Source organism: Cottoperca gobio, chromosome 21 (genome assembly GCF_900634415.1).
Source record: "Cottoperca gobio chromosome 21, fCotGob3.1, whole genome shotgun sequence".
NCBI classification, from domain to species: Eukaryota; Metazoa; Chordata; class Actinopteri; order Perciformes; family Bovichtidae; genus Cottoperca; species Cottoperca gobio.
The window spans coordinates 23924412-23935491 of NC_041375.1; the positions used below are offsets into that span (position 1 = coordinate 23924412).

The following is an 11080-nucleotide window of genomic DNA, read 5'->3' on the forward strand; positions in this document are numbered from 1 at the left end:
CAGAGACGGAGTGGGAGCTCTTCGTTTTATTTTATTTCTCTTCCGCATTTTACCAACTTTCCCTTCCACCAGTTCCGGCATTGAGCCACTGGCCCTCCTGTGATTGGCTGTTCATCTGACACAATGTTCAGGTGCTCTGGTGCTCAGGACTTCAATTATCACACAAAGGCTCATTGTAATCATTCAGACCATTAATCATTGTGACAAAGAACCTGAAGAAGAATCTAAATGTGCTGTTATTACAACATGAACAACATGCAATACTTACTTTCATTTTGATCTTAAAGTCACCTGATGTGTAATATCCAGAGTGATATATTAAGCATTAAGGATGGACTAATATGGAATTTAAATAAATATTATATTATATAAATAGCCAACTAATACAAAAACTACAATCTTATAACTACCTCTTAAAGAAAGGAAAGATGGATGCATGATACAGTAATATGTGTTTTCTGACATGTTACTTGTCAATCTTAAAAAAAGAAAAATGCACACAATCTTTTAGGACAAAAGCATAAATAGTTTTATGTACCGTGGCGTCTCCACGTTTCCATCAAGTACAGCACACATCAGACTACACTGCAGCTTCACTATTCACTATCACGAACCAACAGCACTCAAATAACACTTCCTGGTTTCAGTCCCAATTTGTGTTGTCACTTAATTTGTGATCATTTAATTAAACACAACTTTATTTAGGCAAAATGAACCAAGACAGAGAGATAGGTAATGAACCAGGACTTGGTTTAGCTGACACTGTTTTATATTAATTTGATGTCAGATTACTCAGATATGTGTAAAGTATAAAAAGTAAGAAGAGGAAGAAGAAAAAGAGGAAGTAAAACTGGTACAAGCTCAAAATAAATCTGTGCCACCATTTTCCCATGAAGACCGTTTTGTTGGTTTCACTTTGATAACAAGTGTTTAAATCCTGATTTTAAGTAAACAATATATCTTCCACCTCAGTCGTGTTTGTGTGTGTTTAATGTGTGATTCACATTTTCCTTCATGGCAGTTGTTAATAACTTGTGAATGCACGGTTACACAGTAACGCACTGCAAGCACTGCGCTGCAATTTGTTATTGCCATCATTTTACATTTCAGGAGTAAATTGTTCTTTTTACTTTATTACATTTATGTGACTGTTAAGTAAGCTTAGCCTACGAAACATGGTCTCATAAAGAAATGATGATCACAGTCACACTCTAGAGAAAGACATCTATTTATAGAGTAATGATAAGAACTGGTATATACTTCTAAACTTTTCAGTGCATGTATTTTCCTTCATGGTTGTCCTTTCTCCATCGGTTATCAAGACTAGATACACCAATTTAATTTCAAGAGGGGGTTTCCTAATTTAAATTATTTGTTAATATTTTATTAGCATAAAGCATGGTAAACAGACAAAGTACATAAACAGATAATACCAGTGAATCAGAACACTGACATAAATCAGAAACAGCGTACAAAATGTATTGCAGGTTTCATCAATTCAAGGTTTTAATAGCTTTGCTATTTTTAGAAGAATATGAGATGTATGTAATATATCGTTTTCAAAATGAAAAAGGATGCTGGATGATGGAAAATGTTTGATTTCTGAATAGGAGATTTTGCAAGTGATAAAATCAAATTGATGATATAGGATTGATTTGCTTAAAGAAGAAGTAAGTAAAACGGCCGAACAAAACATTTCTGTAGGAAAGGAAAACATCTGAATCAATATATTAGGAACTATATGTACTGACAAAAAAAAGTGTGGAAGAGACCAAAATAGACATACATCTTCTGGAACCAGTTGAGAAAATGGGAAATCCATTTAAAGGTCCTCTTTATATCTTTGGCGGGATAAATTATTTTAAAAGTCACTTAACCTTACGTGGGCCCCACATATACTTCCAATCCAGTCTAAAACAACAAATAATGCTTGCGTGTGTGTGAGTGTGTGTGTGTGTGTGTGTGTGTGTGTGTGTGTGTGTGTGTGTGTGTGTGTGTGTGCGCGCGTGTGAGCAGCAGCAGCACCTGTTTGGTTTCTCTCTATGCAGCCAGAAATGGAATGCTGCGCTCCCACTCCTTTTATGGTCATATTGAGCCACAAAAGGAAGTTGGTGTCACTTCTATTATTGTCCCCCCTACAATGCATGTGTTCCTCGTCTTTTTAAACAGAGATTACTAAGGACAATCACCACACAAAAAATAAAAAACATACAGTTTGAGCTCGACTTAACATATACTAATTTACAGGGGTTTTATTATAATCCTTGAAGTATTGTGTGCTTATTTGACAGTCATAGCTTTTTGTTTTTGCCGGAATCGGTCCGTCAACGGTCCTTTCTGTTTCCGTGTCTGGGTAGAGAGTAGTGGTGTGATTTCAGAGGAAGCTTTTATTTTTCAAAATGCAGGTTGGTTACGCTTTATTACACGTTTAATTGCTGTGGTTTGATGTTGGTGAGCGAGACTATTTGACATTGTTTGATGTCGGTGTTGTTTGTGGAGATAATTTCAGAGCAGAGCTTTGAAACTTAGCTAGCAGTTTAGCTGGGCGTATCAGCTGTTTAAATGTTAGCTTTAGCTAGCTAAGTGCTCAATCTGCCCAAAAGAAGAGACACAGAGAAAGATATGTTGACATGAAATTTTAAAACGTAAATAATTTAGATTTATTTTAATAATATTGATCATTTTAAATAAAAATAAGAAATCCTCACATTTAAGTGCCTGAAACCTGTAACTACTAAACATGTACTTGTTAAATATGTCATCAAGTACGTTTTGTCAACTCATTGGGTATAAAAATAGTTTGCACATGAAGTATTTCATCTACAGTATTTTTTATTTTAAAAATATAGTTGAAAATGTCGTTTTTAAATGAAAATATTAGAAGATTTTAATTTTGAAATCTGTGTTTTACTCTTACAAAACCAGAAATACATCACATATCGGAGCTAAAAGAAACCCTGAGTAACAGCACTTGTATATATGCTTTGTTTTCTCCTTTAGGATCCAAACGAAGACACCGAGTGGAATGATATCCTGAGGAAGAAAGGCATTCTTCCTCCCAAAGAGGTGTCCAAAGATGATGAAGAGGAGGAGCTGGCCCTCCAGCAGCTGTCTATCGGTAAGAGCCGCAGTTTAGAATATATATCCGTGTTTCTTTGTGTCTTCATTTTAGGAGATTCATGTTTCAACCTACAAAACATGTTTTTAAAGTGTCACCCAAAACAATTTACTCCACAGTTTAAGTTTTATTTGTAGATGTACAAATGAAAATCATGTAACTTATATCAAAGATGATATTTGATCATTCAGTCTTGTCTAATTTGAGCCCTGAGAGTCGCATCACATGTAATCAGCTGGTGTGACTGCTGTTGTTTCTGTGAACAGTTAAAACGTACGAGGGCATGACACTGGAAAATCTGGAGGAGAACGAAGATGAGTTTGGTGACGAGGATGAGGCCGCCATTGAAATGTACAGGTGAGTGGAGATTATGCAGGTAGGAGTCTGGTGTACCGAGCAACTCCCCATCATGTGTGTTGTAGAATGGCAAGGTAAGAAGTGCAGCCTTTGGTTGGTGGCTAATGACATGAGGTGTCTCCTTGCAGACAGAAGCGACTTGCTGAGTGGAAGGCGACTCAGGTGAAGAACGTGTTTGGGGAAATGGTGGAAATCTCAGGGCAGGACTACATCAACGAGGTCAACAAGGCAGGAGACGACATCTGGGTGGTGCTGCACCTCTACAAACAGGGGTAGGTCATCCAACACAAGTGAGAACTAAGTTGTGTTTCCCTTTTAGAACCATCTTTGGCTCGGACCCTGCCGGCACTTTCTAAGCAGATGATGATTTCTCTTGTCCGTCTCCTTCCCCAGCCTCCCTCTGTGCACTCTCATCAACCAGCATCTGAATATATTGGCCAGGAAGTTCCCCCAGACCAAGTTCCTCAAGTCCATCTCCACCACCTGCATCCCCAACTACCCCGACCGCAACCTGCCCACCATCTTCGTCTATTTCGAGGGAGAGATGAAGGCCCAGTTCATTGGCCCGCTGGTCTTCGGGGGCATGAACCTCAAAGTTGAAGGTAGGAGGCGACTTGCTCACAACAAAGCGTCGGCGCGTGAAACACACACTTCTAAAGTAATGCAGGTTTAACCTTAACATGTTGTAGAATCGTTGGTTCCAGTGTGACTGTAATAAATGGACATTTACTGTTTCTTAGGTTTGTTGTCTCGACAGATTAACATGTTTGTCCCGTCTGTCACACCCAGAGCTGGAGTGGAGGTTATCGGAATCTGGGGCTGTGAAGACGGACCTGGAGGAAAACCCCAAGAAGCAAATCGAAGACAAGTTGATGTCATCGATCAGAAGTTCGCTTCCTACACGAAAGAACGATGACTCTGAGGACGACGACTAATAGAAACGTCCATCGCTGCAGATCAGAAACGCTGTGTTGGAAACACTCGGAGGACGTTTGAGCAGGGACGGAGAGGGGACAGCATCTCCTTTATCTGCATATACATTTAATATTTTAACCATGTGGGTGGCTGTTCTCAACTCAATTCTGCTCAAGGGAACTCGGCTGGACCTGTGACCTTGGTCCTCAAGCACCCAGCCTCCTGTACATTTCTGTGGGGGGGGGAACGGAACAACAATCACTCTTTTGTAATCTGAATAAACATCCGATCAATCAATCTTTACAAAAGCAGCAAAGACAAATTGTAACTTTTTTTTATTACGTTTCTTGATAATTATGTCATAAAATGTTTCTGTGCATTTAAATCTGTTGCATTAAATGTGAGTTCACCTCTTTGCCACAATCATTTGTGCCTTAACTCTCTTTTTGTTTAGGGGGCGGTCAGTGTCACTGTTTATCATGAAGGATTTATTTGAAGAGATTGATTTTGTGCTTGGTAACAGTTCACATTGACACTTGGAAGCAGGGAGACACACGGCAGCCATGTTGGAGCACTTCTGTTTTTTCCAGCTGTACAACAATTTATTTTCTGTTAACAAAAAGTCACGTTTCTGTGGGCGAAGCTCCTCCAGTCGATCTGTGAGGCGGCTACTCTTCTTCTGCTGAGCCCAATTTCCTGTCTTCTCTTTGTAGATGTTTGGTCTACAACACCCCCTCTGGCAGACCTTCAATCTGCATTAGAAAAAAAGTCAGTGTCAGTAAATTGATCAGTGATGCAATTAAAAAAGATTTCTGCTGGCTCTGCTACTCCTTGGCTTCCTGGAAAGGTTGACGTCTTGTAGACAGAAGAGAAATAGTGAACGTTTGTTGTCTGATGAACTTCCCTTCAGTACAAAGAGCTCTGAGCTCCACTGTCGATCTTAATATTAATAAAAAATACAGAGAAAAGCAACATGCACCAAAGATGTTGTTTCAGTCAATCTCTTCCAACTTCCAACCAGGAAGTGCAAACATGTAGTCAGAGAAGCAGCAGCACATGTAACACAGCTGACAGTTCTCAGGTTGTCTTACCAGAAGTATCATGTTCTTCTTTCTCCTCTGGGAGAGCTTGGGGAAAAGCCGCATCAAAGGATGAACTGAGTGAGACTGGGAGCGAAGAGGAGAAGTACAAATGTTTAAACAACACAAGATTAAATTCTGTTTGCAGTCCAGATTCCAAAATGTCAAACAGGAAATTGAATCTGTTTTAGGTTTAGGTTTGACTTGATCCATTAAGGTATTTATTGTTCGCTTCAGCCTTTAAGCTTCCTGCAGATGTTCCATGTTGCCAGTTATATTAAATGAAAGCCATAACTCTTGGAAATGACATTTTAGGACATAATGAGTGAGAACGATGAGATTACCACTTGTGGTTTTGCTCCTCTGGTGAGTAGAGGTTGCTGCAAAGCTCCGATGGAGTTGCGTGCTTTAGAGTAATGAAACAGGAACTGGAAGAAAAGGAGAAAACCCAGAAGGTCAGTGAGCTGCTGCGGACAAATATCAGAAATAATCAGAACTGAGGGTGAAAACTTACTCTTTTGAAAACATTCTGGACTTGCTCCTGCGGGGAAACAATCACAGATTACTGAAGACACAGGGTTTGTGTGAGACCACACATTCACCGCATTACGTTATTTCTAACACTCTGGTTGAGGGACACAACAGTAACTCCTGTAAAAAATCTCATTTTTATGCAATGCAACAACCAATAAATGTTTAATCTGAGAAGCATAAGAAGCCAGTTACTGACCACATCTAAAGAAAGTTGAGTCATAAAGTTTATATATTTATAGTGGTGTTACGTTATATTGTGTTGCTGTTGCTCACTAAGTTTAAATAAGACATTCAAAAGGTTCCCGAATACACAAACAGACTCGCTTATTTAATACTTTATTAGTTCATTTGTGTTGTTTCGGTTATTTTTCCCCTTTTTTCTTGTTTTTAAAACAACTTGTTTGTGCTTCTAATACTGAACACAGTTAAAAAGGTTTTTAATTAGATCTCTAAGATATTCGTAAGAGGATGGACGGAGACTTCTGTTGGAAGTTGAGGATGTTAAACTGCGAGGAGGAAGTGTGAAAAACAACTTGTATTTTACATTTTAAATAGAAATGTCCCTCGCCTAGCACCAGCGGCTGAACAGAGGGCTGATGGGAAATGTAGTTTCATTCTTTTTTTTTAAAGAACTTGAAGTTAAGGAGGGTCAGAGGTGAACAATCTTTAGTCTCATGTTCACAGTCATTACATTTAACTGCATATCGTACCTCATTCTGGTCTCCCCATAAAACATCACTCATATCATCACTTTGGATTCCTCGAACCTGCAGACAAACACGTCGTTATGAATCAATAACAGGCAACGAGCACAACGCTTCAATCTCAGCACTCACTGCAGGTTCCAGGTTTATATGCAGATGAATGTGATCTGGACTATGCATATTGTTCTTTAAACTTTGACTGCGATGATCATATAACAACGTGTGTTGATTAAGTTAGGACGAAGTAATAAAAGGAAGAAATATGTCTATTAATATCTGAGAGACAAACGAAAGCTGTGGTGGAGAAGTTTATTACTGATTGAAGTGATTAATTAAAGATTCTTTAACATAACGTATTATTAATTGGCTCAAACGTCACATGTGGTTGAGTGGATAATGTATATATATATATATATTATATATATTAATGTACAGTATGTAATGATGTCAAATGAAAAGATAATTCCTTACCTTTCTTATCTCTATTCCATCTTCCCACTGATCCAAAGCATCTGATGAAGAGCGCATGAGAGACTTGTGAATATGTTCGGTCACACTGCAAACATTGTTACGTGGTACTGCTCAGCAGGTAACTAAATACATGTCCTCAGTATCTTTTTACATCTTTAAACTTATATTCCAATTCCACTTCATTTCAGAGGGAAATATTGTTATTTTCCTTCCATTTAAAAGATATAACTACGAGTTATTTGTGGATTTAAATACACAATAAATGACCTCTATCCACTGATCCACTACAACATGAAAATGCTTTTTACACATTAATGTATTTAATAATATAATGATCGGAAAATAAACATTTTACATTATGAGTACTTTACTTTTACATTTTTAAGAATGTTTTTCTCGTAATACTTCTGTACCTGTGATATAATATATTTTACATTAGGTATTACTGCGTTTAGTAAGGCGTACATGTTATTTTATATATATCCTCGTGCTTCGTCTTAGCTCTTTAATTCATCAACAACATCTTTTCAGTCGACAGTTGGACCCAAGAAAAAACACTGCAGAGCATCGAGACCTAAATTAATTTATAAATAACTTATGATTTATTATTAAAATGTACATCTGCACACTTGATGGGTTACTGTCAATGGTCACAATTAACAGCTGACCTGCTGCAGATTAGAAATTCATTAATAAAGATTAATTATTGAGTTTATAATTTGTAATCATACCTGAAATGATAGTTCTGGTTTGTATATAATAATTAAATAAATTGCTTTACATAAAACCGTAATGCAATTATAAAAGGTTCTTGTCTGCAGTTATTAATGTTCATAAACTGTTGATTAATTGATTCTGGTTCAGATTATTCTGCAGCTCATTTCCAGTTCCAGTTTGCAAAGCATCTTTCTTTATGAATGGAAAAGAGCTCAAATGACAAAGGAGGTTACCCTGTGAAACCTGGCAACCCAAAAGTTCTCCTTATTAACTGCTTATTACAGAAATATTCAATATTAATAAATTGTTCAATAACAAATCATATTCATTTCAACCATTTATACAATTAAAGTACAAATAAAAATGGAAATGTATGCAAATTAAAATGCCACATTTAAACCTACAATTTAAAAAAACTTGTAGTACAAATATATAATATTCATAATGTAAATAATCAACGGGGGAAGTTTCATGGAGATATATATTAGTTAAGCCAAAAAGAAAAAGAGAAATGATCACTCACCTGTTGTGCTCCAAAATCCAAGAAACCAGAAAAAACATAAAAGAAAAAGTTGCCGCTCAGTTGGCAGAGTCATGACTCCTCTCTCCTCTTCCCTTCTTAATATGCGCGCTTTTCTTTTGGAGAGGCTGTGCCCGCGCTTTTCTTTTGGAGAGGCTGTGCCCGGAGGTGCGCACCGGTCTGCTCGGTTATGTTCGCTTCTGTTCTCCTGGTTGATCTCAGTCCCCAACAGCTGTGTGGTGTGTACAGGTGCCCTCTGTCCGCAGCAGTTTAAAAGCGGGCTGACAGGCATTCCCTCGTACGCAGAAGGTGACCAATCACACCGACCCGGTCATCAGCACACCCCGCTTGCGTAAATCCAACGCACCCTCCACCCACACACACCCACACATGTTTTTCTAGGAATAACGCAGCCATGGGAATACTTTGGTTGTTGTTTTTTTGCACATAGGCTGTGTGCTGATGTCATGTTGTTAATACGGAGAGATGACTGGAATCTCATTCAGTGTAAAGGGAAATGAATGATAACTGATTACAAATATCTAATTTGTGTTCTATTTGTACTTGTATATGGACTGATGGATATTAATGCAGTTAGAATAATGAAGCAGGTGAGTCACATTTGTTGTTGTGACTCAAGCAAAAAGCTTTTAACAGATTTATTTCCCGTCTGCCCTGCATGATGTGAATGTTTTACTTCAAAATGAAGTCAATGATTTGTCCCTGAGGTATGAATACATATACGTGAAGAAAGATAACCTTCTTATTGTGCGACAAAAGAAGGTTTCCTCAGACGCAGACCTCCAGAGCCACTGTTGTTTTATTGAACCGAGGTGTGAGATGTGGACGCTGCATGTTCAGGGATTAACTGCTCGGATCAGGTGCACTGGAGACAGAGCAGCGTTCAGCCAGACTGACACATATTCAAAGGAACGCTTGATTTTACATCCAAATTCTGACCTTTCCAGCGTGACTCCCCACAGTTTGGTTTGATGTCAGACTGCTCACTGCTTTGTGGAGTATTTATTGGAAGATGATTGTGATAAGAAACATGTGTTTACTTTATATGTTACTGTCACACGCTTTCTGTGGGGTTTTATAAAACCCTATAAATGCTTCTTCCTTGTAGGAAACCATTTTTAAAGCTCCACTGATCAACATTGAATGATGTAATGTGAAAGCGTCGCTCACAACGATGAACCCACAGAGAACTGTCGACTAACTCTGCAGCTCTGCTTTGCGTTTTAGCCTCTTTTAGCTCATTGTTTTGCTTTTGTGTGATGATTGTGGTTTGCTGGCAGGAGGGTCGTTAAGTATGGCACAGATAGGGAAAATAATTCTGCTATTTTATACTAGGAATAAAGAATGAATTAAATCTACACAGGGAGATCTGGCTTTCCATGGGAGCTCGATTGTGTATGTATGTATTTATGTTTTGCATGAAGTAACAAGTAATATATCCAAATCAATCACATCTGTAAAGTAAAAAGGGCTTTTCAGCCGCAGCCTCTCTGTCTTGTGAGATAAAAAAGAAGAAGCAATAAACTCAAACACTGTTGACTCTTGAATCTTCCCAGAATGCAGCACATTTGAAGATCTAGTAATTACAGGCCATCTTGTGTGATTGTCTTGCACATAAAACGAAGGAAATAGGAATAATTGAGCCACAGAGAAGCCGCTGAAGAGCTTCTTCACTTTCTCATTTTGAAAGAAGGACATTCTCCACTTCATGGCACTTACGCAGCCACAGAGTTACAAAACCGAGTGTTTGATAAAGAATACGAAGCGTCGGAGCTGATCAGAAAACACATTTTTCGATGCCTAATGCAGCCGTTTTATTATCGTGTATATTTATATTTATGTTTGTGTTGCAGAAATCGAGGAAGTTTAGAAAACAAGTTAAGAAATATTTTTTATTGTACATATTTCTATCCAGATGGTGGGAGGAGTCTCACCTCCAGAGCAGTGAGAGTTGGTAAATGTACAGCCAAGACATTTCGTACAGACATTCATGGTGCCCAAAGGATGAACCGGTCTGACTTTAGTGATCTGCTGCCAACTCCCCAGCATTGTTCTATCAAGGGAAACATCTCAACATCTTCTGGACAGATTGGCACAGGTGTTGTGCAGTTTACACTACTTAAACTAACTCTATGTATACCCCTGTCCATTGGGCTTCATGTGACTGCACCGTGTCTCACTGTTGCTCTGAAATAATGCACAAGAAGGTTCATCATGGTGGCCTCTGAGTGACCAGTGAAGCTCTCACACATATCTGTGTGTGTGAGCAGCGAAGTCATTACGTCCTGCAGATCCGCCCTTGGATTTCTCCATCAAAGACCGTCAGACAATAAGAAATATAAGCTCAGCTCTGAACTGCTGCATGTGGGATGTTTTGGACTGTTGTAGGTCTTTTCAGTCAAGGACAAAAACAGTTCTGAGTGTTTTAAAGGCTAGAGATTCGGTGTAGAGATGTGCGGAGCAAGTCAAGTCCAAAACAAAGGAAACTGCTGAAGCCAGCTACCTTCTAAGTCACTAATGAGACGAGTCTTCCCCACGCTGCTAGCTTGACAGCTGTGAGTACTAACAATAGCCATGTTTGTCATTTACAGTCAAAACGATGTTTGTGTTCATAATGATCATTTTGGGGAAGTGGCTTTGGGGA

The 11080-nt window shown here is 38.5% G+C and overlaps 1 protein-coding gene across 1 annotated transcript; it reads left to right on the forward strand.

Annotated features, from left to right (window-relative positions):
* Positions 1–2258: 2258 nt before the first annotated feature.
* pdcl3 (phosducin-like 3) lies at positions 2259–4816 on the forward strand. The gene is made up of 6 exons (XM_029458560.1): positions 2259–2405; positions 3001–3118; positions 3385–3475; positions 3604–3747; positions 3869–4077; positions 4265–4816. Exons 1-6 carry the CDS (start codon positions 2400–2402, stop codon positions 4408–4410), a joined length of 714 nt encoding a protein of 237 aa, XP_029314420.1. The 5' UTR covers positions 2259–2399; the 3' UTR covers positions 4411–4816.
* The last annotated feature ends 6264 nt before the right edge of the window (positions 4817–11080 follow it).

What these genes read in the sequence shown, in the direction of transcription:
- pdcl3 (XM_029458560.1), top strand. An exon ending in CCTCCAGCAGCTGTCTATCG is followed by an intron (nt 3,119 to 3,384) that starts GTAAGAGCCGCA and finishes TTCTGTGAACAG; the next exon opens with TTAAAACGTACGAGGGCATG. An exon ending in CATGAACCTCAAAGTTGAAG is followed by an intron (nt 4,078 to 4,264) that starts GTAGGAGGCGAC and finishes TGTCACACCCAG; the next exon opens with AGCTGGAGTGGAGGTTATCG.